Genomic DNA, 24,969 nt, shown 5'->3' with positions numbered 1-24,969 from the left:
AGGGAAAAAACATCACATTTTAACTTGGTTCCTTTCTATGGTTGCTTTAAAACCACTTCAGGAAGCAGAGTCTTCAGATACAGCTGTTTCACACTTTTAGTCTTAGCTCTTTCTCAGCAAATGCACTTCATAAATTATTTTTATACTGTTTTATTAAGTACATATTAGAACAGATAACGTATGAAAAAACGTTAAGCAAATCCTTCTACAATATCTTAAGACCTCCATGATCAAGCTATTTAAGGTAAAATATTTAGAGATGAAATAGTTTACTAGAGTTAATATATAGGGATACAAAACAAGGTTGTTCAACTTGAAAGCTAATATGAAGGGTTATGTTTAACACTGTGAGCACAGGAGTAAATAGGCCTCCATGGCACTTAGCATGTGCTTGGTATTATGGTTATTAGGTTTAGCAAACACCAAGAAGTCCAACAAGACAGAGAACCCACGGGTATAAAACAGTAGAAAAGGAAGTTGGAACAGACAATGAACACTACACTGAAGATCACTGATGTAAAACCAAATTGTTTATTTCATAAAAGGGCACAAGCAGAAGCTGTGGACCTGACACAGCACTGTGTTTTGGCGTCTGAGAATGCCTGCATCAGGGGTCACTAAACATTAAAAAAAAAAACATAACATAACATCATATAAAAATTAAAAAAAAAAATTCTAAACCATACATATAATCAATACCAGAGGCCAATCAAATAAATACATATAAATATAATGAATGATACATATGTTAAAGATATACATATACAGTGGTACCTTGGATTCCGAGCATAATCCGTTCCAGGAGCATGCTTGTAATCCAAAATGATCGTTTATCAAAGCGAGTTTCCCCATAGGAAATAATGGAAACTCGCTTTGATACGTTCCCATCTCTCCCCCCCCCCCCCCCCGATAACCGGCATCGCTCTCCTCCTCCCCCCCCCCCCCGCTCGCAAAGGCCCCCTCGCTCCAACCGGCACACACCCCCCCGCGCGAACCGGCCCCCCCGCCCAAACAACTTAAACTTACCCCCACCCGTCTGGCACCGGCATGCAGGCACAGATCGTGCCGGTGCCTAGAAGATCTTCCGGCTTCTGCCTGCCTTGAGCATGCATTTGCGCATGCTCAAGGACTTCTAATTCTCCCTCTCACCGAGAGGGGGGTGCCGGTTATCGGGGGGGGGGGGTGCTCGCAAATCGAGTCAACACTCGGTTTACGAGTCAAAAGTTTGCTGAGTGTTTTGCTCGTCTTGCAAAACACTCGCAAATAGAGTTACTCGCAAACTGAGGTTTGACTCTATATATATGTGACAAACAAAACATATCATAATAGTTATGCAAATTCATAAAAATGAAACCAAACCTGTGGCATATATATTCACAGATGACAGATCTGTGATAAAACAAAGCTGTGTAGTAAAAATATGGAAATAGAACCATCAAAATATAGTGGTACCTCGGTTTACGGTTTGCGAATCTCAGAGAGAGCGTGAACTCGCAGGCCTTCAGCATGCGCAGATGCTCAAGGCCCAGCAAAGAAGAGGAGGCCGATCTTCAGGCACCGGCACCAACACATAGGACATGCCGGTGCCGAGATGGAAGTAAGAAGCATGTTTGGGTGGGTCTGGGAGGTGCCGGATTGTGGCGGGGGAGGATGCCGGATCACGCAATGGGGGTGCCTTCGGGGGGAGCAATGCCGGTTCTCGTGGGGGGGGAGGGATAGAGCAACGCCACTGGCCTCAGGGAATGGGGGTGGGTGGGAACAAATCAAAGGAGTTTACCTTAGTTCCTATGGGGAAATTCGCTTGGGGAAACTCGCTTTGATATACAAGTATTTTGGTTTACGAGCATGCTTCTGGAACGAATTATGCTCGTAAACCAAGGTACCACTGTACCATATTTCATCAGGAGAAACACTCTAAAAAAAAAAAACTACAACATAACATAATATTTACATAAGACAATAAAAGAGCGCAAAACATGTAACTGCGTAAACAAACTTCAAAAGCGAAAGAACAAGTTTTGTAACAAGCTAGCAACCATAGAGAATCTTAATGCAGAAAATCTCAAGTGTATCACTACATAACTTTGTAACAAAATAGCAACTTTATAGAATGTTAATACAGAAAATCTTGAGTGTAACATTTCCTGCATTGTAAAACCTGAACTGAAGAGGAAGGTGAGTATAAAGAGAGATATGAAAAGCCACAGGTAATGAGAAAAAAAGGAAAGAGAAAAGAAGAAAAGGGGGCCGAGAGTAATGAAGAAAAAAAGATAGAGAGAGAAAAAAGAAAAGGAGGAAGAGGGAAGAAAAACCACACCAAAGGAAAATAAGCCAAACAGAAGAAAATCAGAGGACAACGGAGAAGGAAACTATCCCGTCTGAATAGCTGTAAGGGAAAACCCAAAATGCTAAAAATGAAACCAACAAAGTTAAACGATACAGCAAAAACAGAACACCAACCCAAAAGGAAAATATGTAGAATTATATGAAAGAGCCTGCCGTACTGCACAATTAAAAGCGTATAAGAATACTGATACAACTGCATGGCAGAAAAAACTGCAAGTAGCAGTGTCAGGAAGAGGGGCAAGAAATGCTGAACAAGTGTATAAAGAAAGAAATGCACCTCAAGCCATATTAAAGAAGCACAGAAACTGAGTAAAATCAAATAAACCATGAAACGTGTCCACTTACCTCGGTCCAACTAATATGCCAGATTAACCAAAATCACTGAAAAGCTATGGAAGCATTTTCAAAAAGGAAGCCGCATGGTTTTAGTATATTTCTCTGCCTTTATTGTTTCACAGCATTTCCGTTGTTTAGAATGTTCGTTGAGTTGCTCCACAAGGTACCAGCTTTCCCCTTTGACATTTATTCCTTATCAAGGCATGCTATCTGGCGTCCCATTTGAAAGAGGTCTGAATGGTCGGGATACACCCTGAGGCAGCAGATTTGTGAAATGCTGGCCACCGTTGGTATACAGATCAGCTGAAGATAAGTTTAAAAGTTTTCTTCTATCTTTTGTTTTTCATTAGTGAAGTACAGCATAAGGCTCTTACTACACTGAAGGTTTTTTGCCAATGAGGTGACCGCTCAACCACCTTTAACAAACCACTTCGGTGGAGGTGAGAGGGCCCTTTTCTGAGGCTTTTTCCTTCATTTTTTAGTTATTTAATAGCCTACGCTGTCCTTATACCATATTATAGGACATCACAGCATCAACCATTATTGAAAGTGTTTATTATTTTATACATTGTCTTTTCATGATATCTGAGTCATTGTGGCTATTTGTTACAAAACACTACATGGTTTAATTCCAACTTATATCTCTGAGCATTTCCTCTTTGCAAATAGTAGACACCCTGTTTGAGAAATTAGATTATTTGCTTTTTCATCAGAAAAGGGTTGTACATATAAGATTTTTCAGTCGAATTTTGGCTTACCAGGTTGCCCTTTGGGATAAGGGTTTTGGCATGTTGATTTCCAGTTCCTATTCTTATATTAACTTCAGGAATTTATTAAAAACCCGTCTTTTTTAAGAAGAACTTTTAGCAACTTAATTGTCAAAATTCCTTCTTTCTCTTTGAAAACTTCACTATAGAATTGTTATATCACTGCATATGCGCAGTGCTCTTTCTTGTAAACCACACTGAGCTGTGAAGTTGTAGCGGTATATAAGAGTAATGTTATGTCAAAGAATGAAAGTTACAAAGGTTAAATTTGAGCCAGGTACATAACATAGGGTGCCCTTAGAAACCCAGAACCCTAAATCAGGTGCAATCTACCAGCAGATATGCACCAAATAGAAGATACAAGCAAGCTTTGTTACCTGAAATTTCTGCTCTGGCATCTCCTGAGGATACAGAAGGAGCGGCACATTGGCAAGGAAGGGAGAAACAACTTGAGACATGTCCACCTCAGGTATCTCATTGCTCTGAAGCTGTTGATGCTGATTCACTGAAGCCAGATGTTGCTGAAGAGATTTGCATAAACCAAGAGCACTGCATGTCGCACTAGGGTCATCCTGAGAGGGGGAAAAAACACGGCTTTTCAAAATGTCCAGTCTCCTCCTCTAGTACAGAAATCTGGACATGGTTGACAATGTTTGTTAAGTGATGTGTGTGTAATTATGTCTCTAGAAGTTTCTCTCTCTTCATAAAAGATAAACAAGAAATTGAATACTTGGTGATCCCAGGTCAGCTTTAAAACAATTTAATTGTATCACAATGTGTTCTGACCTATCTGAGATTTCAGCTGAACTGCTGTGGCTTGTTCTCCAATAAGAAAGAGGTATTTTAGAGGTGAAATGTATTTCAGATCAGAGCGGCTTACCTCCTGGAGCACAGTTTTAAATTATCACCAGCAAAGAGCATTAAAAGTTAAATCAGCCTCTTCTATGACTGCCTATAGATCTTGAAATTTGTAAGGTATAATAGTCATAACAGTTACAGGGTTTAATTTATGAAAACATTTTTCTATAAACATAGAAAACAGCATCAAAACAATCAAATTGTCCCTTTCAGCAATAGAGTCATACCATCTCACTTTGGTACAATGCTACTTCAACTTCTTACGGCAATAATCCTCCCCCATCCTCCTTCCCCTTAATCCTATCCAAGTTACTGACATGTTAGATGAAAGCAACAAAAACTTAATATAGCCTTGTTCACACTCTCCATTTTACATATATAAGTCGGTATAAGTCAAAAACTGTGCAAAAGTTGGAATCATTGGTTGCTTCCATGCTGCTGCCAACAAAACTCAACTCACAGTACATATACAAAAAAACAAATTTTGAGTACTTTCCCAGCAGTTCCACAGGTTTAAAACATGAATCTAATCTAATCCATGATTTTATATACTGGATCATTCCTCTAAGGGACTCGAACCGGCTAACAAAAAAAAAAATAATCTCAGAGATTAGTGATGAACAATAGAAAAGGGAAATCAGTAGTTACCAACATATAATAATTAATTAGGGATTCTATCAGTTATCTATAAGGTATTTTGTGAACAAATATGTTTTCAGAATTTTTCTAAAGCGATTCAATGAGGCAGGAGTTCTAATATCTGGAAGAAGATCATTCCAGATCTTCACCATTGTAAAAGCTAAAGAACGTGAAAACCTACCTAGAGTTTGAAACCCTTTAATAGAAGGAAGAAGTAATTTAAATTTATGTACATACCTTGTAGAGTTAAAATAAGAATTAAGAGATAGGAAATAATGGGGAAAAAAATCCTGTATAAAATCTTAAAGATAACATTTGCACACTTAAATTGAACCCTCCAATAAATCGGAAACCAGTGCAGAGCCCTCAAATGGAGTAACATGATCATATTTGTTTCTCCCAAAAATTATTTTGGCTGCCATATTCTGAATAAATTGTAATCTCTTCAAATTACCTTTACTTAAACCAGGGGTGTCCAACCTTTTGGCTTCCCTGGGCCGCATTGGCTGAAAAAATGTTTCTGGGACCGCGCAAACGCTACAGCAAGACAGAGGAGGGAGCCGGCAAGACAGTAAACACTCGGGGGCAGCAGAGGAAAACACTGCATCGCCTTCGACCAGGGCCGCACAAAATACTTCACGGGGCCACATGCGCCCATCGGGCCACAGGTTGGTTTACCAATGTAAAGGAAATTGGCATAACCCAAATAAGACAATATTATAGCCTGAACCAACACTGTAAAATGATGCTGGTGAAAAAAGCAAACAACTCTCCTTAGCATCCGCAAACTGAAAAAACATTTTTTAGATATATTATTAATTTAGTTTGTCATAGAAAGAGAGGAATCTAAAATAAATCCCAGAATTCTAGATGAATATTCAATCTTTAAAGAGTCACCTAAACGTAATCTTATGGAAGAAGGAAGATTATGAGTAATAGAACCAAACCATAATAGTTTGGTTTTAGAAGCATTTAATTTAATACGTACAGAGGAAGCCCAATCTTGAAGTTTTGAAATACAAGAATTAATGTCAGTTGTTAAGTTTGATAATGATGTATCAACTTAGGATGGAAATATCATCAGCATACATAAAAATTGATTCCAAGATAGATAGTTTCAGGTATTTCAAATTCATCATATATATATTGAATAATATAGGAGACATATGTAACTTTGCAGCCAATTGGAAGCAAAGATATAATTGCACAAAGAAATTATATTGCTTTATTCAAATTTTGTTTTTACCCAGAGTGTGTAAGTTTAACAGCTCCAATATACTGTACTTCACATTCGGTCATGTATGTCTCCAGATCCTCAGAAGTATCACCTAGGACTCAAATATATCCATTGTCCCAGGCTTTAAGTACCACTTCCTCACCGGATCTTACTGCTTTTTTTATATAGAAATTTTAAATATTTTATCCATTTATCCACCTTTAAAGTGTGCATATAGTTTAAATATTTAGCTTAAAACTGTGGTCTTCCTTTCAGGGATTTTACATAAAGCCTGAGACAATGTATATATTTGAGTCCTAGACTAGATGGTACTTCTGAGGATCTGGGGACATATAAGATTGAATTGGAAAAGTATATTGGAGGTGTTAAACGAGACCAGCCACAACCACCGAGAGAACACAGACCCGATCCTACCAAGAGTGTGAACTCTTCCCCCCCTGCAATCCGCTATGAAGATCGACTGTCGGCTCCGGGCGGCTTTCCCGCAGAGGAGAGAATCCTGCATTCACCGTGGGCCTCATCTGGGGCAGCCTCCTTGGAGCGGCTGGGGCACGGGCAGTGTGTCTGGGAGGGAATGCATGGATGGGAGAACATCGCAGGGGAGGAGACATAGACATCCTGGGACTTTCGGCCAAGTCTCTTCCCTGAAGAAGCCCTTTTTCTGGAAACGTCATCGCTCCTCCTAAACTTACTTGCTCCACTTCATCACTGACGCTGAAACCGTGGATTGAAGACAAAGTTTTATTTTATTTTTCTTTCCAGCTTATGATTTATCTTTAATCTTATCTATTGTTTTGCATTTTGTCTTTGTTTTGTTCTATTTCTATCATTTAAATTTCTCCAGAATTCTACTGTTCAACGTCTCCCCCTTCTGCTTCTATTCCTTTCTCTCCTCTCTTCTACCTCCCAAAGTATTTAGATCAATGCTGTCTTGTTAAAATGTTTATTTTATTTTTATTTTTCCTCTAACTCTACTTTTCACTTCTCTATTACCCTCCAGGTACTTTAGTTAGATTGTGAGCCTTCGGGACAGTAAGGGAATTTTTCAAGTACCTTTCCTATTTCTAATCTTAATGTATATTTTCTGTAAACCGCTTAGAACCTAACGGATGTAGCGGTATATAAGAAATAAATTACATTACATTACATTACATTACAATGGAGAGCTTTGGGGCTCCACATACAGGAGACCAAGGTGAGGAGAATTTATCCTCAATGTATACTTTATACCAGGGGTGCCCAAATGGTCGATCATGATCGACCAGTAGATCGCAAAGGCAACGCGAGTTGATCGCGTTGCCTTTGCGATCTTGTTCTTCCTGCCTCCCCAAGCCAGGCCAGGCATATACAAGCGCCAGACCCACAAGCCTTCACCTCCGACATAAATTCTGACGTCGGAGAGGAAGTTCTGGTCCAGCCAATCGCTGCCTGGCTGGCCTGGAACTTCCTCTCTGACGTCTGAATTGACGTCTGAGGTGAAGGCTTGTGGGCCCGGCACTTGTACGTGCCAAGCCTGGCTCGGGGAAGCAGGGAGAAACCAGCTTGGTGGTTTAGGGGAAGGGGGGTACCAGGGAGAGAAAAAGAATTGGGGAAGTGGAGAAATTGGCACGATGGCTTGGAGGGCAGGAGGAGAGAGAAAGAAAGACAGGAAGGGGGAGAGAGAAAGACAGAAATAAAGAGGGGGCAGGGGGACAGAGAAAGAAAGAGACAGAAATAAAAGTGGAGGGGGCAGAAAGAAAGACAGAAAAAGAAATATTGGATTTACAGAATGAAGTGCAACTAGAGACTCATGAAATCACCAGACAAAAAGGTAGGAAAAATGATTTTATTTTCAATTTAGTGATCAAAATGTGTCCATTTTAAGAATTTATATCTGCTGTCTATATTTTCCACTATGGCCCTCTTATACTAAACCGCAGTAGTGGTTTTTAGTGTCGGGAGCTGCAAGGGGCATTCAGCGCAGCTCCCTGCGCTAAAAAACGCTATCACAGTTTAGTAAAAGGGGAGGGGTATATTTGTCTATTTTTGTATAGTTGTTAACGAGGTGACATTGCATATTTTAAAGTCATCTGCCTTGATCTCTGGGAAAAAAAGCCCAAATACAAATGATAATTAACATTTTTGCGTACAGTGTGCTCTGTGTTTTTTAAAATTTTATTGTTGGTAGATCATTTTGACTTGGTCATTTTAAAAGTAGCTCGCAAGCCAAAAACATGTGGGCACCCCTGCTTTATGTGACCAAAATTTCAAAAAGCCATTAAACCAGTTTAAAACAACCTGATCTAATCCAATATCAAGTAGAAGTTGTATAAGAATATCATGATCTACAACATCAAAAGCTGCAGAAAGATCGAACTGCAACAAAACAGCACAGTGACCATGGAACAAAAGATGTTGAATCTTTTGAAATGAGAAGGGTTTCAGTACTTTGATTTGGGCGAAATCCAAATTGAAATGGGACAAGTATATAAAATTTTTCTAAATAATTGCCTTGAAACAATAGATTCTAAGATCTTTGTTAGCAATGGTATATTAGCAACAGGACGATAGTTTAAAGCTAACATTTGATCTAATTCAGAATTTATTAGCAATGGATTAAGTATGATTTGTCCCATATCTGAAGGAAAAAAACCCACTAGTAAAAATGTAATTAACCAACATCGTAAACCAAGTAATTCCATATGAGGGAATATTACAAAAAATGTATGAAGGAACAGGATCAAGCAGGCATTTTTTTCTGTTCAAATTTAACACAAAGCTGCTTAAGTTGGTATTCCGTTATTGTACACAAAGTATGCCAGTATCTATCAACTGGTATCTCATCAGAAATTTCATTATAAGATATATTACATTAGAGATTTCTATTCCGTCATTGTCTTGCGGTTCAAGGCAGATTACATTAAAAAGATATCTGGCAATTTCTAGAGGAGATAAAGAGTAGATGAGATTGTTTTGGGGCGTCGAGAAGGTATTGGAAGTGGTATAGGGAGGTGGGAAGGAGCTAGTGTTAAGTCGTTTGCAGGAATTTCTTGAGAAGTAGAGTCTTTATTTCTTTTCTGAATATTTTGTAGTCTGGGGTCATAATTAGTAGATTGGAGATTTGGTTGTCGAGTTTTGCTGCTTGTGTGGCTAGGAGGCTATCATATATTTTTTTCCGTTTGACTTTTTTGATTGGGGGGTGCATGAATGGAGTGTGGGTTTTCCTATATCTAGTTGATGTAGTTTGGATGAGGCGGCTGTTCAGGTAGGTTGGGCTGTCGCTGTTTATGGTTTTAAATTGTAAACAGTAGAATTTGAATAGTATTCTTGCTGGAACAGGGAGCCAGTATGAGTTGAGGTATGCTTCTGTGATGTGGTCATGTTTCCTTAATGAAAAGATGAGTCTCAGCCCTGTGTTTTGGATTGTTTGTACTTGTTTTATCATTGTTGCTGGGCAGGGGAGGTAGAGAATGTTACAGTAGTCTAAAAGGCTTAGGACTAGGGATTGTACAAAGAGTCAGAATTGTGTTCTATCAAATAATTTTCTAACTTGTCTTAAATTTCTCATTACTGTGAATGATTTCTGTATTGTTTTATTGATTTGGGTTGCATGGTGCAGCATCTATCTATTGTCATTCCTAGTAGTTTCAGGGTGGGTTGAATGGGGTAATTGGTTGAGTTAATTGGTTGAGTCGAGGTAGGAGCATGTTTGGCAAGCATATTACCAAACTGACATTCAAACATAGTCTGGATCATAGCCTCCAAATGTGACACTGAGACTTGAGCATCTGGTAAGAACATAAGAAGTTGCCTCTGCTGGGTCAGACCAGAGGTCCATCCCGCCCAGCGATCTGCTCCCGCGGCGGCCCATCAGGCCTATCACCTGTGCAGTGGTCCCCGACTATTCCTATAGCCTACATCAACTCCTATCTGTACCCCTCAATCCTCTTATCCTCTAGGAACCTATCCAAACCTTCCTTTAAGCCCTGTAGCGTTCTCTGGCTTATCACGGCCTCCAGAAACGCGTTCCATGTGTCCACCACCCTCTGGGTAAAAAAGAACTTCCTAGCGTTTGTTCTAAACCTGCCCCCCTTTAGTTTCTCCGAGTGCCCCCTTGTACTTGTGGTTCCCCACATTGTGAAGAATCTGTCCCTGTCTACCTTTTCAATGCCCTTCAGGATTTTGAAGGTTTCTATCATGTCTCCTCTAAGTCTCCGCTTTTCCAGGGAGAATAGCCCCAGCTTTTTCAACCTGTCAGCATATGATAAGTTTTCCATACCCCTTATCAGTTTAGTCGCTCTTCTTTGGACTCCCTCAAGTACTGCCTTTTCCTTTTTAAGGTACGGCAACCAGTACTGGACACAGTACTCCAGATGCGGGCACACCATTGCACGATACAGTGGCATGATGACTTCCTTCGTCCTGGCCATGACACCCTTCTTAATGATGCCCAACATTTTATTTGCTTTCCTTGTGGCCGTCGCGCATTGTGCCGAAGCCTTCATTGTTTTGTCTACCATCACCCCCAGGTCTCTTTCAAGGTTACTTACCCCTAGCAGTGATCCCCCCATTTTCTAGCTGAACATTGGGTTCTTTTTCCCTCCATGCATGACCTTGCATTTCTCTATGTTAAAGCTCATCTGCCACTTTTTTGCCCACTCCTCCAGTATCGTTAGGGCTCTTTGCAGGTCCTTGCAGTCTTCCGCGTTTCCAATCCTGCTGCAGAGTTTGGTGTCATCCGCAAATTTTATAACCTCACATTTTGTTCCCGCCTCCAGGTCATTAATGAATATATTGAACAGGAGCGGTCCCAGCACCGACCCCTGCGGAACTCCGCTCGTGACCCATAGCCAGTCTGAGTAATGGCCCTTTACTCCAACCCTCTGTTTCCTGCCTGCCAGCCAGTTTTTGATCCATCGGTGGACATCCCCTTGCACCCCGTGGTTCCACAGCTTCTTAAGCAGCCGTTCGTGGGGTACCTTGTCGAAGACTTTTTGGAAGTCAAGGTAAATGATGTCTATGGATTCCCCTTTATCTATCTGGCGGTTTATTCCCTCAAAGAAGTACAGTAAGTTTGTGAGGCACGACCTTCCCTTGCAGAAGCCGTGCTGGCTCGCCTTCAGCTGTCCATTGTTTTCTATGTGTTCACAGATGCTGTCCTTAACCAGTGCTTCCATCATCTTTCCCGGGTCACCTCTTGAACCTTTCTTAAAGATGGGCGTGACATTTGCTATTTTCTAGTCCTCCGGAATCTCCCCAGTTTTTAAGGATAAGCTACATATTTGGCGAAGTGGTTCCGTTATTTCGTTCCTTAGCTCTTTGAGAGTACCCTTGGGTGGATGCCGTCTGGACCCGGTGATTTGTCACTCTTTAGTCTGTCAATCTGTCGGAGGACATCCTCTTGTCTTACCTTTAGTTGGACCAGCTTTTCATCCTGATCCCCATTTATGATCTCCTCGGGTTCTGCAATATTGGATGTGTCTTCTCTCGTGAAGATTGATGAGAAAAACTTATTTAACCTATCAGCGATCTCTTTTTCCTCCTTTACCACTCCCTTCTTGTCTCCATCATCCAATGGTCCCACTTCTTCCCTGGCCAGTTGCTTCCCCTTTACGTACCTGAAGAATGATTTGAAATTTGTTGCTTCCCCCGCCAGTCTCTCCTCATATTCTCTTTTTGCTTTCCTAACCACTCGATGACATTCCCTTTGGTGTCTTTTGTGCTACTCTGGTTGTCCTCTGTTTGCTCCTTTTTCCATTTTCTGAACTATGCTTTCTTGTCACTTATTGCCTTTTTCACTGCATTTGTTATCCACACTGGGTTTTTTGTTAGATTTTTTTTGCACCCTTTCCTGAACATGGGGATGTATCGGTTTTGTGCCTCGTGTACCGTGCCCTTGAATAGGGACCAGGCTTTTTCTACGGTCTCCATCATCCCTGAGTTGCCGCTGAGTTTTTCCCACCATTTTCCTCATGGCATCGTAATTCCCTTTTCTGAAATTGAGTGCTGTCGTTGTGGTTCTTATTAGAGAATGACACGGTGGCGATTTACCCGCGGCTACCACATTTAGCTGCGGGTAACCCGCCAAAACGAGGAATGAAAAATAGCAGCCTCTGCGGGGACAGGGACAAGGCCATTCACCGCCCCGTGGAGCGATGAATGGTCTTGTCACCGCAGTGAGGCATCAAGGATCGCGCGGTTCCCGCAGCTCCCACCCGCACGCTGGCTCGATCGTTTAACCAGCTTCCTCTCTCCACCTCACCTTAGTTTACTGGCTTTCAAAGAGCCGCGCATGCGCGGCTGCTCAGTATTCAATCTTTTGCTCTGACCCAACCGGAAACAGGAAGTTGTAGAAGATTGAACTTTGAGCAGCCGCGCATGCGCGGCTCTTTGAAAGCGTGCCGGTCGCCGAAAAAGAAAGCCAGTAAACTAAGGTGAGGTGGAGAGAGGAAGCTGGTTAAACGATTGATCCAGCGTGCGGGTGGGGGCTGCGGGGACCGCGTGTTCCCAGCACACACAAGGAAGGAGGGAGTGAAAGGGAAAAAGTTTCTCTTCCTTGGAAATAGATTCTGAAGTGACCTCATCAAAGAAGACCAGCACCAAATGTACAAGAAATCCCTTAAACAATGTCAAAAGAGCCCAAAAGAGAAAACTGCTACTGCCGTGAGACTCCATTATTGAAGGAATCAACTTGAAATCACAGTTCAAGAGACAGGAAAAGGTTAAATGCCTCATGGAATCATCAGCCACAACACAAACCAAATTGTGAATGAAATCAGAGCAGACAGTAAGAATTATAAAATTGATGTCTAATGCTGAGGCATTAGAAATAATGCCTCAGAAATACAATTTTCAGAAGTTCTATCTGCTCATGGTAAGGGAGAAGAGAGACTGCTAGTGATGGTGGGGGGACTGATAGAAGATATGAAAGAAGGGTGGTAGAAAGGAACAGATGGTAAAGGAGGGAGGGAAGGGTGGTGGTGGAAAGGAATAGAACAAACATTGAAAGAGGGTAGAGAGGAACAGACCCTGAAGGGAAATGTGGAAGGCAGTGTGGGGAGAAGACACTGGAAGGGAAGAAGACAGATGCCAGACTATGGGGGAGCAGAGGGAAGAAGATGGGTGCTAGACCAATTGTGGGAGGGGGTGAAGGGAGAGGCACAGTAACAGCAAATGGAAGACGCAGAGAGAAGATACACAGTGGATGGAAGGAATTGAATGAGAAGATGTGGAAAGCAGAAACCAGACAAATATTGCAGTACTAAGGCTTATATGGATGCTGCGGGGATGGTGACGGGGCGGTGAATGGGATGGCAGTGGCGGTGACGGGGCGGTGAAGGGAACGACGGTGACGGGGCGGTGCAGAGGATGGTGGGCCGGGGACGGTGCAGTGACGGGGACAGATTTTTTCCCCGTGTCATTCTCTAGTTCTTATCACCTTTGATGCTCCATTTTCTAGCTTGCACTGGATCATGTTGTGATCGCTGTTTCCTAGCGGCACTAGCACCGCCACATCCTTTGCAGGTCCCCCTAGCTCGTTGAGGATTAGGTCAAGAGTAGCATCTCCCCGTGTTGGTTCCGTGACCAGCTTTTCCATGAAACAGTCCCTCATAGCCTTCAGGAATTTGGTCTCTCTCGTGCAGTTTGAGTGACCAGTGCTACAGTCTATCCCAGGGTAATTGAAGTCCCCCATCACCACCACACTTCTGCTTTTGCATTCCTGCCTCAGTTCAGCCACCAAGTCCTGGTCGATTGTTTCTGGTTGTCCAGGCGGGCGACAGTACAGTCCCAATTTGATGTCTGCTCCAGTTCCCCCTTGTAGCTTAATCCATAGTGATTCCAAGCCGTCCGCCCTTACTGTTGTTTCCATACTGGTTGAGGGAATGGAGTCCTTTTTATATATATATATATATCGCTATTCCTCCACCCTTCTAGTGTGTCCTGTCTCTCCTATAGAGTTTGTACCATGGTAGGACTACATCCCATTTGTTGTCATCAGTCCACCATGTTTCTGTGACTCCAATTATGTCCAGGTCCTTTTTACTGACTATGACTTCCAGCTCTCCCATTTTGGCTCTTAGGCTCCTAGCATTAGTGTATAGGCAATTTAAGTCCCGGTTGTTTGTCTTCCTCGATGATCTTCCTCGTGATTTGGCACTCCTGCCGACCCCCTCATGGTTTGCCAGCCCCCGAGCCTTGTTTTCGTTCATCCTCATCCTGCGGTGCGTCTATAGTGTGGCTATAGTTTCCGAGGAATAGGAGGGAAAAATGACTCTTTGACTTGGAGACATGCTTCTTGGGTATCTTGATTACTGCTGGTACCTGACCTGAGGGAGAAAGCGAGGCAAGCAACTCATCAGAAGACGACTTAGCAGATTTACTTGAGGAAGAAGACCCGCTGAACGAGGATGGCTTGATTAAAGTTGAAGCCGAAGTCGAGGCAGAAGGCGGAACTCCTGTAAGCTTGACCGGATTTGAGGTCGAGACCAGGGCAAGTGGATCCATATCTCCGAAGAGTTTTTCCACCTGAACTGCAGGCCCGAGGTTGAAGGGTAGCGCAAACACATGACTCCGGATGATGGTCAGGCCCCAAACACTGAATACACCACCGATGTGGGTCAGTGAGGGAGATCACACGCTGGCAATGGCTACACTTCTTGAAGCCTGTGACTGGCCGGGACATATATGGGAAGATAGCCGCAGCTAAGTCGAAACCCGCTGGCTGAGGCCACGAGACAGGCCCCACCATGAAAATAAAATAAGATTTTTTTCGTGGTTTTTTTTTTTTGAAACGCACAAGAAATATACAGCGACCCTGAAAAAAAATAAAATACAAGCTGTGATGAGAGAAGGCACGAAGTAGAACTGAGTCTAGCGCAGTGTTGAAATAAGACTTCTTGGCTCCGCGGAAAACTAAGAACCAAGGAGAGATGTGCCCTGTGCTGGCCTGGAAGGCACTTGCGCGGTGCAGCAGTCACAAACTTTCTGAAGTTCTACAAGCAAGTCTGCTTGCGAAGCTGTCCGGATCCAGGCTCCTTGGATGACATCACCCACATGTGATAATATGCTGCCTGCTTGACCTGGGATAAAAATAGCTTTGAGAAATATGTTGCAAGGAATTGCCCAGGACCAAATTTTGATCACTTCCTGCAAAGTGAACAAGATCCTCTGCTTCTTTGTTGCCCATTTGAATGAGTGAGTATTACTTGATTGAATGAGCCTATCTTGGAATATGCATAGAGCATTGCAGATTGCTCAAAGCTAGAGAAGATAGGCTGGAGAGTTGATTTTCGTGAGGATTCATTTCCTTGAGCGTGCAGGCTATCAAGATGAGCTCCCCAACCGAGCACGGAAGCATCCATATTTTTTGATGCAATAAAGAGTGTGAAATAGAAGGCCTCTGGAAAGACTGGTTGGTAATAACCACCAGTGAAGAGACTAAGATGGAAGAACATGCTCAAGCATTAGAAGAGTGCTCTAGTAACTTAAGACCATTGGGTCAAGATTGTCCATTGAGGTTCCCAGACATGCAACCTGGCAAATGGAGTCGCATGAACTGTAGATGCCATGTGGCCCAGAAGACAGAGCATTTGACATGCAGTTATGTGCTAGAGAGTGGAAACTTTCTGGCAAATCTGAATTCAATTTTGTTGTGGCTCCAATGAACTCTAGAGTTTGAGTGGGTTTCAAGAGGAATTTCTTGTAATTTTCTGCAAACCCAAGAAGTTCCAGGAGATGTACTGCTGAATTCAAGACCAAATGAGCTCGCTAAGGTGTTGGGGTCTTGATCATACATGGAACCCATATCAATGGAGAATTGCAGCCACTACCACTAAACATTTTGTGAATACCCTGGGAGCTGATGCCAGGCCAAACTGTAATATTTTGTACTGGAAGTGGTATGTTCCCAGTTGAATTCAAAAGGTATCTTCTGTGGGCTGGTAGAATGGGAATGCGTTTGTGTACACTTCCTTGAGGTCTAGAGAGCAGAGCCAGTCGTTCTCTTAACAATGGTAACAGGGTTCCTAAAGACCATTTGAAATTTCTCTATCACCAAATATTTGTTGAGAGCACGGAGGTCCAGAATTAGATGAAGACCTTCAGTCTTTTTCAATGAGGAAATACTTTGAGTAGAACCCTCGGCCCCTCTCCTGTTCCATGGCATTGAGCTGGAGGATTATCAAGAGCTCTCTGTGAAGGAGGGTTTTGTGATGGAAATTGAAAAAGGTGGTTTGGAGGTCTCTTTATAGAGACAAAGGACATAATCCTGAATGACTACTTGGTGGACCCAGTGGACCAATGTTGGAAAAATGTGTCAAATGACCTCCTATAGGAAAAGTTTGGGGAAGCGTTTGTAAGATGCTGGCTAGGCTCTGTGACAGGAGTCAAAAAGATTGTGATTTTTGAGCTCTGTTGTCTGGGATGTCTGAGTTGGAGCCCTAGAAGATGTCGAGAGTGGATTATATCTGCATTTAAAATAGTAGGAGCTGTGTTTAGCTGGTTGTTTGAGGCTTAGATTATTTGGAGGATTATAGGGTAGTCATAAAATTCTCATGCTTCTATCCCATCACCAAGTCTTCCCCTAAACATGGGATGTTAGTTAAACGTTCTTGAACATTAGCATCTAGTCAGAGACTCGAAGCCAAGCTTGCCTTCTGATGGCGACAGATACTGCTGAGGTTTGTGGTGTTACATTGAAAGCATCAAAACAGAACATGCTATATACTTCCTGGTTTCCAAAAGGTCATTGGTAATGTGTTGGAGTGAAGATGCTCTGCTGGTAGATATTGTTCAGTGGGATAGCTTTTGAACCCGAGATTTCATGTAGAATATCATATAAAAAGGAGTTGTAACTTAGCATTCTACTAGTTAACATGGAGCTTGGAATTACTCTGCATCCAAATTTGCCCAGGGTTCTACCCTCTCTACCAGGTGGATTTCTGCATAGGTCCTGGAACTGTTAATTTATTTTTTTTTATTAAGAGCAGATTCAACAAACAAGGAACAACGTTATAATTGCAGCCTGACAAATTTTGGGCAAGATTTGATTCTGTACAAGATATCCAACTTGCGTGTAGCAACTGGAACCAATACAGGTATCTCTCAGTTTTTGAACATGGCATCTTTCATTAAATTATGCAAGGAGAATTTTACTCAATCCTTAGGCCACTCTTCATAATCCAGAGCATACATGAGTTCTGCTCTAGGCTCAGTCCCAGACTCCATCTTTACTGGGAGAGAATGTCCCATCTGCCTGATAAATTTAGTAAAAGACTCAGGCAGGGGACCTTCTGGAAGGGAAGTGGTGGAGAAGGGTCTGATGGTACTCCATAAAGTTCTTCAGCAGATAGCTCTGGGTATTCAGAGGAAGAGCTCTGAGAGAATTATATTCCTTTGTCATGCCTCAGAGATGCAGAATGTCAAGGTAAATGTTGAGGCGAGTGGCTAGGTGAGCCTTGATGTTGAGGAGAGCATAGAATAGAGCGTTTGAGACATTCTTTGCGGTGAATGTCGGTGTCGACTCGACGAATGTCTTGAATGAGAGAAGAACTATGCTGCCTTGAAAAATTCTGGCCTTCTCAACATTGAATGTCAATGGTGTGGAGTCAGAGATGGAAAAATTATGTTCTTACCTGTTAATTTTCTTTCCCTTAGACCAGGGGTGCCCACACTTTTTGGGCTTGCGAGCTACTTTTAAAATGACCAAGTCAAAATGATCTACCAACAATAAAATTTTAAAAAAACACAACGCACACTGTACGCATAGAAAATGTTAATCATCATTCCTATTTCAGGGTTTTTCAAAGAGGTCAAAGCAGATGACTCTATGCACTATCACCTCAGTAACAACCATACAAAAATAGACAAAAATATACCCCCCTCCCTTTTTACTAAACCACGATAGCAGTTTTTAGAGCGCAGGGAGCTGCGCTGAATGCCCAGCGCTGCTCTCGACGCTCATAGGCTCCCTGCGCTAAAAAACTCTATTGCGGTTTAGTAAAAGGGGACCTTAGTGTAAAATATAGACAGCAGATATAAATTGAGACACATTTCGATCACTAAATTTAAAATAAAATCATTTTTCCTACCTTGTCTGATTCAGATCCAACCATAGCACAGAAACTCTACTGGTATCACTATTAGACATTGCACGACAACACCTCAGCAAAGGAAACAAGCTGCTTCTCATTCAACTCGATCTTTCTGCGGCATTCGACCTAGTTGACCATCACACACTACTCCAGATATTAGACGCAATAGGAATCTCAGGTAATGTTCACAAATGGTTCCAAAGCTTCCTCAAAACACGAACATACAAAGTCAAATCAAAAGAGCACATATCCGAACCATGGTCAAACCCATGTGGAGTACCACAAGGATCACCATTATCACCCATATTATTTAACCTCTTCATAGCATCCCTAGGCATAACCCTAGACGCCCTAAACACAGTATCATTCAGCTACGCAGATGATATAACTATCCTCCTACCCTTTAATATTCAAGACCCCTTATCCACAAACCACCTGAAAATGATAATGGAAACGGTAGAAAAATGGATGTCAAGTCATAAACTAAAACTGAACTCGGAAAAAACTAAATTCCTACTACTGGAAAGGGAAAAAAAAACCTTCTCTCACAGAACTAGAAGTAAATACAATCAAGTACCCAATGCAAAGCACACTCAAGATCCTGGGAATTCAACTAGACAGAAACTGCACAATGCAGTCTCAAATCCACAAAATCATCCAAAGAGCATTCTTCACAATACGTAACCTAAGAAAAATAAGAAAATTCTTCAACAAAGATCAATACAAGATATTAGTACAATCCCTAGTACTGAGTATTGTAGATTACTGTAACAGCCTATACCTATGATGCCCAAATTACATGATAAAACAATTACAGACAGTTCAGAACACAGCCCTCAGAATCATCTACTCACTAGGCAAATATGACCACATCACCAAAGCATACCTAGATTCACACTGGCTACCAATAAAAGCAAGATCCCAGTTCAAATTCTACTGTCTACTATACAAAGTAATACATGGAACAGCACCCAGCTACCTAAACAACAGACTACACCGTAACCTCTCACACAGATTAAGGAGAACTCAGAGCCTATTCACTCACCCCCCTCTCAAAGGAACACGACGAAAGAAACTATATGACAGCCTTTTAGCGACACAGGCAGCAAAGATCGATACTACCATCACCAATCTACTGACCAAATCAATAGACATTAAAGCATTCCGAAAAGAAATCAAAACTCATCTCTTCAAAAAACACTTCCCATCATCATAACCTCACAAAAGTATTAGAAAATGCTCTCATGACTACCCTAACACCACCACCAGCAACACCCGAATCCGGACAGTATTATCTCTATTCGTCTAAACAGCAGAATCCGGACAATATTATCTCTATTCGTCTAAACAACCTATCACTATCTAATATCTACTACCAATTTATCCTGGAAAAGTCCAGAACAACAATTGTAACTTAACGCATTCTTGATTATATGTACTGCAATGCTACTGGAAATGTCCAGTCTTCTAACTTGTAATCCGCTTAGAACCGCAAGGCACAAGCGGAATAGAAATCACTAATGTAATGTAATGTAATGTAATTTCATGAGTCTCTGGTTGCACTTTCTTCTTCTGACTGTGCATCCAATCTTTCTTCCCTTCTTTTAGCCTGTATGCTTCCTCTCCTCCAGACCTCATTCCCTCCCCCAACTTTTCCTTCCTCTCTCCCTGCCCTTTCTTTCTCTCTGCCTCCCTTTCCTTTTTTTCTGTTTCTCTTCTTTCCTTCTGTCTCCCTGCCTGCCCTTTTTCTTTCTTTCTCCCTGCCCTCCCCCAAGACACTGCCACTGCCATCGGGGACCCAAACTGCCATCGGGGACCAGGACCCAAACCGCCACCAATAACAGGCCCGAAAGCCGACGCCAATAACACGCCCAAAAGCCGACGCCGCCCCAACCTCTCCCTGCTTCGGCCGACCAGCATCGCGAGGAACTGTTGGTGGAAATGCTGCCGGGTCCTGCCTTCGCGGAAACAGAAAGTAGGCAGGACCCGGCAGCAAGAAGAGGAAATGCTTCACTAACATGTCTCCCGCCTTAGCCCGTAGCGAACGCTTGCTTCAGGGCTCTCTACATGTGCGTGCAGGCTTCCCTTCTCCCCCCTCCCCCTCCCCGGGCATAACTTCCGGTTTCGGAGGGAAGAGAAGAGAAGCCTGCACGCACACGTTAGAGCCCGGAGCATAAGTTTGCTAGGGGCTGAATCTCCAAGCCGGTTTTTTGGGGGTTTTTTTTAATGTTCAGCAGCGGCAGACTGATCGGCCCGTAGATCAGGACGGCAACACGAGTGCGATCGATTCGAGTTGCCTTCCTGAGCTACTGGTCGATCGCGATCGACGCGTTGGGCACCCCTGCCTTAGACGCAGCAGATGAATCCAGAGACCAATGGGATAGCCCACATCTACCAGCAGGCGGAGATAGAGAAACTGATTAAAGGTGGTCCTATTGGCTGGCACTCCTCCTGTTTATCCAGTATAGCTCCTTGCCCAAGCATCCGTAACCATCAATAGGCATAGCATGTAAAAAACTTCTTTCCCATAACAAATCTCAAAATGCAATAATACAGAAAACAACCTGCCATAATAACAAACTGCGAAAGTTGCAAAAGAAAAAACAGAGACACAATATCCAGAAAGGGCGGGGCTCTGGATTCATCTGCTGTGTCTAAGGGAAAGAAAATTAACAGGTAAGAACATAATTTTTCCTTCCCTAGCAACAGCAGCAGATGAATCCAGAGACCAATGGGATGTAGCAAGGCAATTCTCAATCTGGGTGAGAAGCAAACGCCGCCTCCGCAACAACCGAAGCACAAAACGCCCCTACCGCATGCGCCCCCACATCCAAGCAGAAATGCGGAGAAAAGCACTTTCAGAAGACCAATCAGCCGCAAGACAAATCTCCTCCAAGGAAAAAACCTCTGGGCCAAGCCCAAGAAGTAGCCATCGCTCCGGCGAATGGTCATGAAGTTCTTTCGCCAACCGCTTCCCTGCCAGCAAGCAAGCATAAAGAATGTCCTCCTGGACCCATCGAGCGATGGAGGCTTCGGACGCCACCATACATTTGAGGCGTCCCTTGAAGAATACAAAAAGGAGATATAAACAACTAAAAGTCGTTAGAAACTGAGCTCGCGGAGAACGCTACATACATACCAAAAAATGCAGTGAATAAAAGCACTGCTCCCAATTTCTCCTCCCAGGAAGAAGGAAGGAAAAGCGAGCATGACATAAAAGAAAGGATGACACCCCCCTAGAAAGAAATAGTGGTACTATCCGAACTAATACCCCATATTTCGGAAATCAGAAATAAGAATCCCCGTTGAACAAGGCCTGCAACATAGAAAACTGCAGAGCTGAAGCCATGGCCACAAGAAACCCCATGTTCAACAGCACAGCCCTTTAGAGTCCCAAAATACAAGGATGAAATGAAGCCTTCGGTAAACTGAGAAGAAGTACGTGAAGATTGTACTCCAAACCGTGCTTTCTAAGAGGCGCATGAATATACCGCACTCTGTTTAGGAACTGAACTACATGAAGCTGAGAAGTAAGCGAAGAGCAATATACCTAGTTCTTGTAACAAGCCAAGAATGGCACTAGAAGCTGAAGGGAATTGAACGCTAAGCCCTCGGCAATACACTTGTGCCAAAAAGGAACTTTGGAGTGGTTCAAACGTTAAGAAGCATCCAAGAAAGGAAAAACCTCCAAAAGGAAGCAGAAGCCACAGGAGAAGACGTCCGTAGCTCCTGGATAAGAGAAGAAACAACCTGCTTCGCATAACCCTTACACGTCAGCCAAGATTTTTCAAAAAACTAGGTCGTAATACTAAAGTAGTACAAATATCCTTGTTGATCGGACCCTAGGCGAGCAAAGCCGGAGATACAAGGAAACATCTTAGTCCGGCTGTCGAAAGACTCATCAAATCCACATAGTAAGGATGGCGCCGCCAATCCAGAGATTCTACAAATACTGTGCCCGGAAAGCGAGCTCGAGATGGCAAATCCAAGCCATCATCAGCCAGCGGAAAACAATGAAAAAGAGAAGGCAGAGGCGAGAAAGAAGCCATGCACCTACCCCCTCTAACTCCCACTCCCTGGGCCCGCCGAAGAAGCTAGGAAGCTTAGAATTGAGAGACGAGGCCATGAGGTCTAGGTCAAGGAGATCTCACGTCCATAAAAAGAGCTAGAATGCCTGAGCCACAAATCTCAATATCCAGGATGCAGATTACACTATTACTAACATGCACACTTCCCAGAGCGTACACAGCACTGTACACTGTAACATACAAGAAATGGGCCATGCTCAGATTCCGCGGAGAGAAAGTCTATCCAAACTCTTATCCTGATCCATAAAAGGATCTGCCAACAGAAGACGAAGATGAGAGTCCACCCATTGAAGCAGAACAACTTCACCTGCCAACTGAGTACAACACCTACTGCCCAAGCTGTAGAGAAATACCCCCATCCTAGTACTGACCAAAAGGACCCTCAGCGGCAATCCGGAAGAATGATCTGAAGCTCCACAAAGGTAGCCTGACCCTGCTCAAGAGTAGAAGAATGAACAAGTACTGAGTCGCCTCTGAAGACCAGACTCCTGGAGCTGAGGTTGGAAGCCACCGAGCCCCCCAACCCGACAGCCCGGGATGGTCGGTGGTCATGAGCTAGTCCAGCAAAGACCGAGGCATGCCTTGAAAAGAGAAATCGCTCTGAGCCACCAAATCATACAGAGCGATGCAGGAGGAGCATACCAAATAATTGGAGCCCTGAGATACCGGGAACCACCGGAACAAAAGCGACTGCTGTAGCGTAAGAAGGGGAAAGCAAGCCGAAGTTCCCAGTGGAGTCAGCAATATGGATCCCAGAAACTCTACAGAATCCCATACTCTTGGTCGTGGTAAGCGAAGAAGAATACCAATCTGAGACCGAGACCCCACGCCCAAGTCTCCGGAAAGAAACATATGAATAAAAACATCACCCCGATATACCTATAAATAGTATAGGAGAAAAGAGCGCTGTGCAAATTCGAAGATGCACGTGTAAAGAACTGAGGAAAAGATACCACCTTTTCGTGTCAGTCAAATGGCCCGACTGGAAGTCATCCGAATCAAGCAGGCAGTCAAGAAGAAATTAGATGAATCGCCTGGTAGCGCCAAAACGGTACCACCGCCCACATCACCTAAAACATTCGTGAAGTCTTGGGTAGGCGAAATGGCATGTGCCAAAACCGAAAGCGCTGCTCCAAGAGAGGCAGGTAAACCAAGTGCTGATTCGGAGTCCATAGAGAAAATGTAAATATACTCCCAGGTTGTCTACAGAAATGTGTAACCCCGAGAAACTAATTCAGCAGAATGGGATCCAGCCTGCCCAATGCCCCCGTCTCGGGCACCATGCAGTAAGTGGAATAACGTCCCTTAGTTCCCGAAGAACTACAAGAACTGTCCTGAGGACCAGTAACACTGAAAAGGGAAACACAAAACATAGAGACTCCAAGAACGAACTGGAAACCTGAGGAGGATGCAAAGATGCAAGCATCCTGAAAAATCTTCACAGCCCCCTGACCTGACATTATAGCGTCTTCTCCCTCATGAGAAAGCCTGAAGAGTCATTGGAAGAAGTCAAGATCCCCTCAGAATGAAGTGCAGAAGGTCAGGGAATGTCAGGATGAGACTGTAGGATCTGCAAGAAAATTCTCCTAGGAAAAATCAAGTTTCGCAATAATGTAAAGAGGAATATATTGGAACCATGAAAACAGTACTAACCCCATGCAACTTGAGCGAAATACGTATGTCCTTTAAAGTGAATACGTACTAGACTCAATCAAGATGCTGCATCTACCGCCCCGTGGAAAACAACAGCATCCTTACAGGTATCAGACAAAGCTCACATCGCTAATGAGAGCTTTAGGGATGAGGCTAACAGCCACATAGTGCGTGATCCTCCGCAGGTTTGATAGAATAGGTAACTGCTCCTGGTTAAAAGGAGCTGTACAGCCCTTCCTGTCTGGTCGGGGGGCCCGTCTAGCATGTGCCATGAGAAAATGGTGACAGGAGAAACCAGCGTGATAAGCATGGAAATCTGAAGGCCAGGCCCCCTCAGAAATAGAGAAAGAGAGTCCTGGCCGCAGGAAGATGCGCAGTCTCATTATGCCCATAGAGACAGCCCGAACTTGGAAACTGTTTGTACTACCTTAGGCATATATATCCTGTACCACTACTAGACACATGCAGCTCAGCACAGAGGCCCAAATAAGGACAGTTACCAACAGACAAAGGCTCAATCTGCAAGGACCCCAAGAGAGACAATGAGATACCTGTGTGAAATACAGGGCACTATCTTACTGCTGATCTCACCGTGCCGTGAGTTGCCGTATGTCGTCCCAGTCCGGAGACAAACCAAGAGTGGGTGACCTAGCACAGGTCAGAGTCTCTCTGGTAAACCCCTTGAGTGCTAACCCCAGAGTCCAATAAAACAAGCAGCTTCCTTCAAGGGAGTACAGCAGGAACACAGACATAGACATATAAATCTGCCCAAGCTTGTCCCAAAGCTGGTGAAACACATACAACTTGTCTGAACCGGAAAGGAGAGAAGCCCCGTCATACCCTGACCAAAGTCAGCTGGAAACAAACTACCAGAACGCTGCAGCTCTCCCGCCATCGCCGGAGACACAAGCGCACGCCTGATTCTCGCTGACACGTGGCCGCTGCATCAACGCTCCTAGAAACATAGTCGGATT

At 43.4% G+C, this 24,969-nt stretch overlaps 1 protein-coding gene across 2 annotated transcripts in view; it reads right to left on the bottom strand.

Moving 5' to 3' along the window:
- LOC117359496 (prosaposin-like) overlaps positions 1–24,969 on the bottom strand; it is a 159,583-nt gene that overhangs the window by 89,666 nt on the left and 44,948 nt on the right. For both annotated transcript variants that reach the window (XM_033942386.1, XM_033942389.1), the window contains exon 6: positions 3,827–4,021. In XM_033942386.1, coding sequence (XP_033798277.1) covers positions 3,827–4,021 — 195 coding nt within the window. The remainder of the gene's footprint in view (positions 1–3,826; positions 4,022–24,969) is intronic.

Source organism: Geotrypetes seraphini, chromosome 4, assembly GCF_902459505.1.
Source record: "Geotrypetes seraphini chromosome 4, aGeoSer1.1, whole genome shotgun sequence".
Lineage (NCBI taxonomy): Eukaryota > Metazoa > Chordata > Amphibia > Gymnophiona > Dermophiidae > Geotrypetes > Geotrypetes seraphini.
Note: the sequence above shows the minus strand (reverse complement) of the source record. Positions and strands in the feature narration are given on the sequence as shown.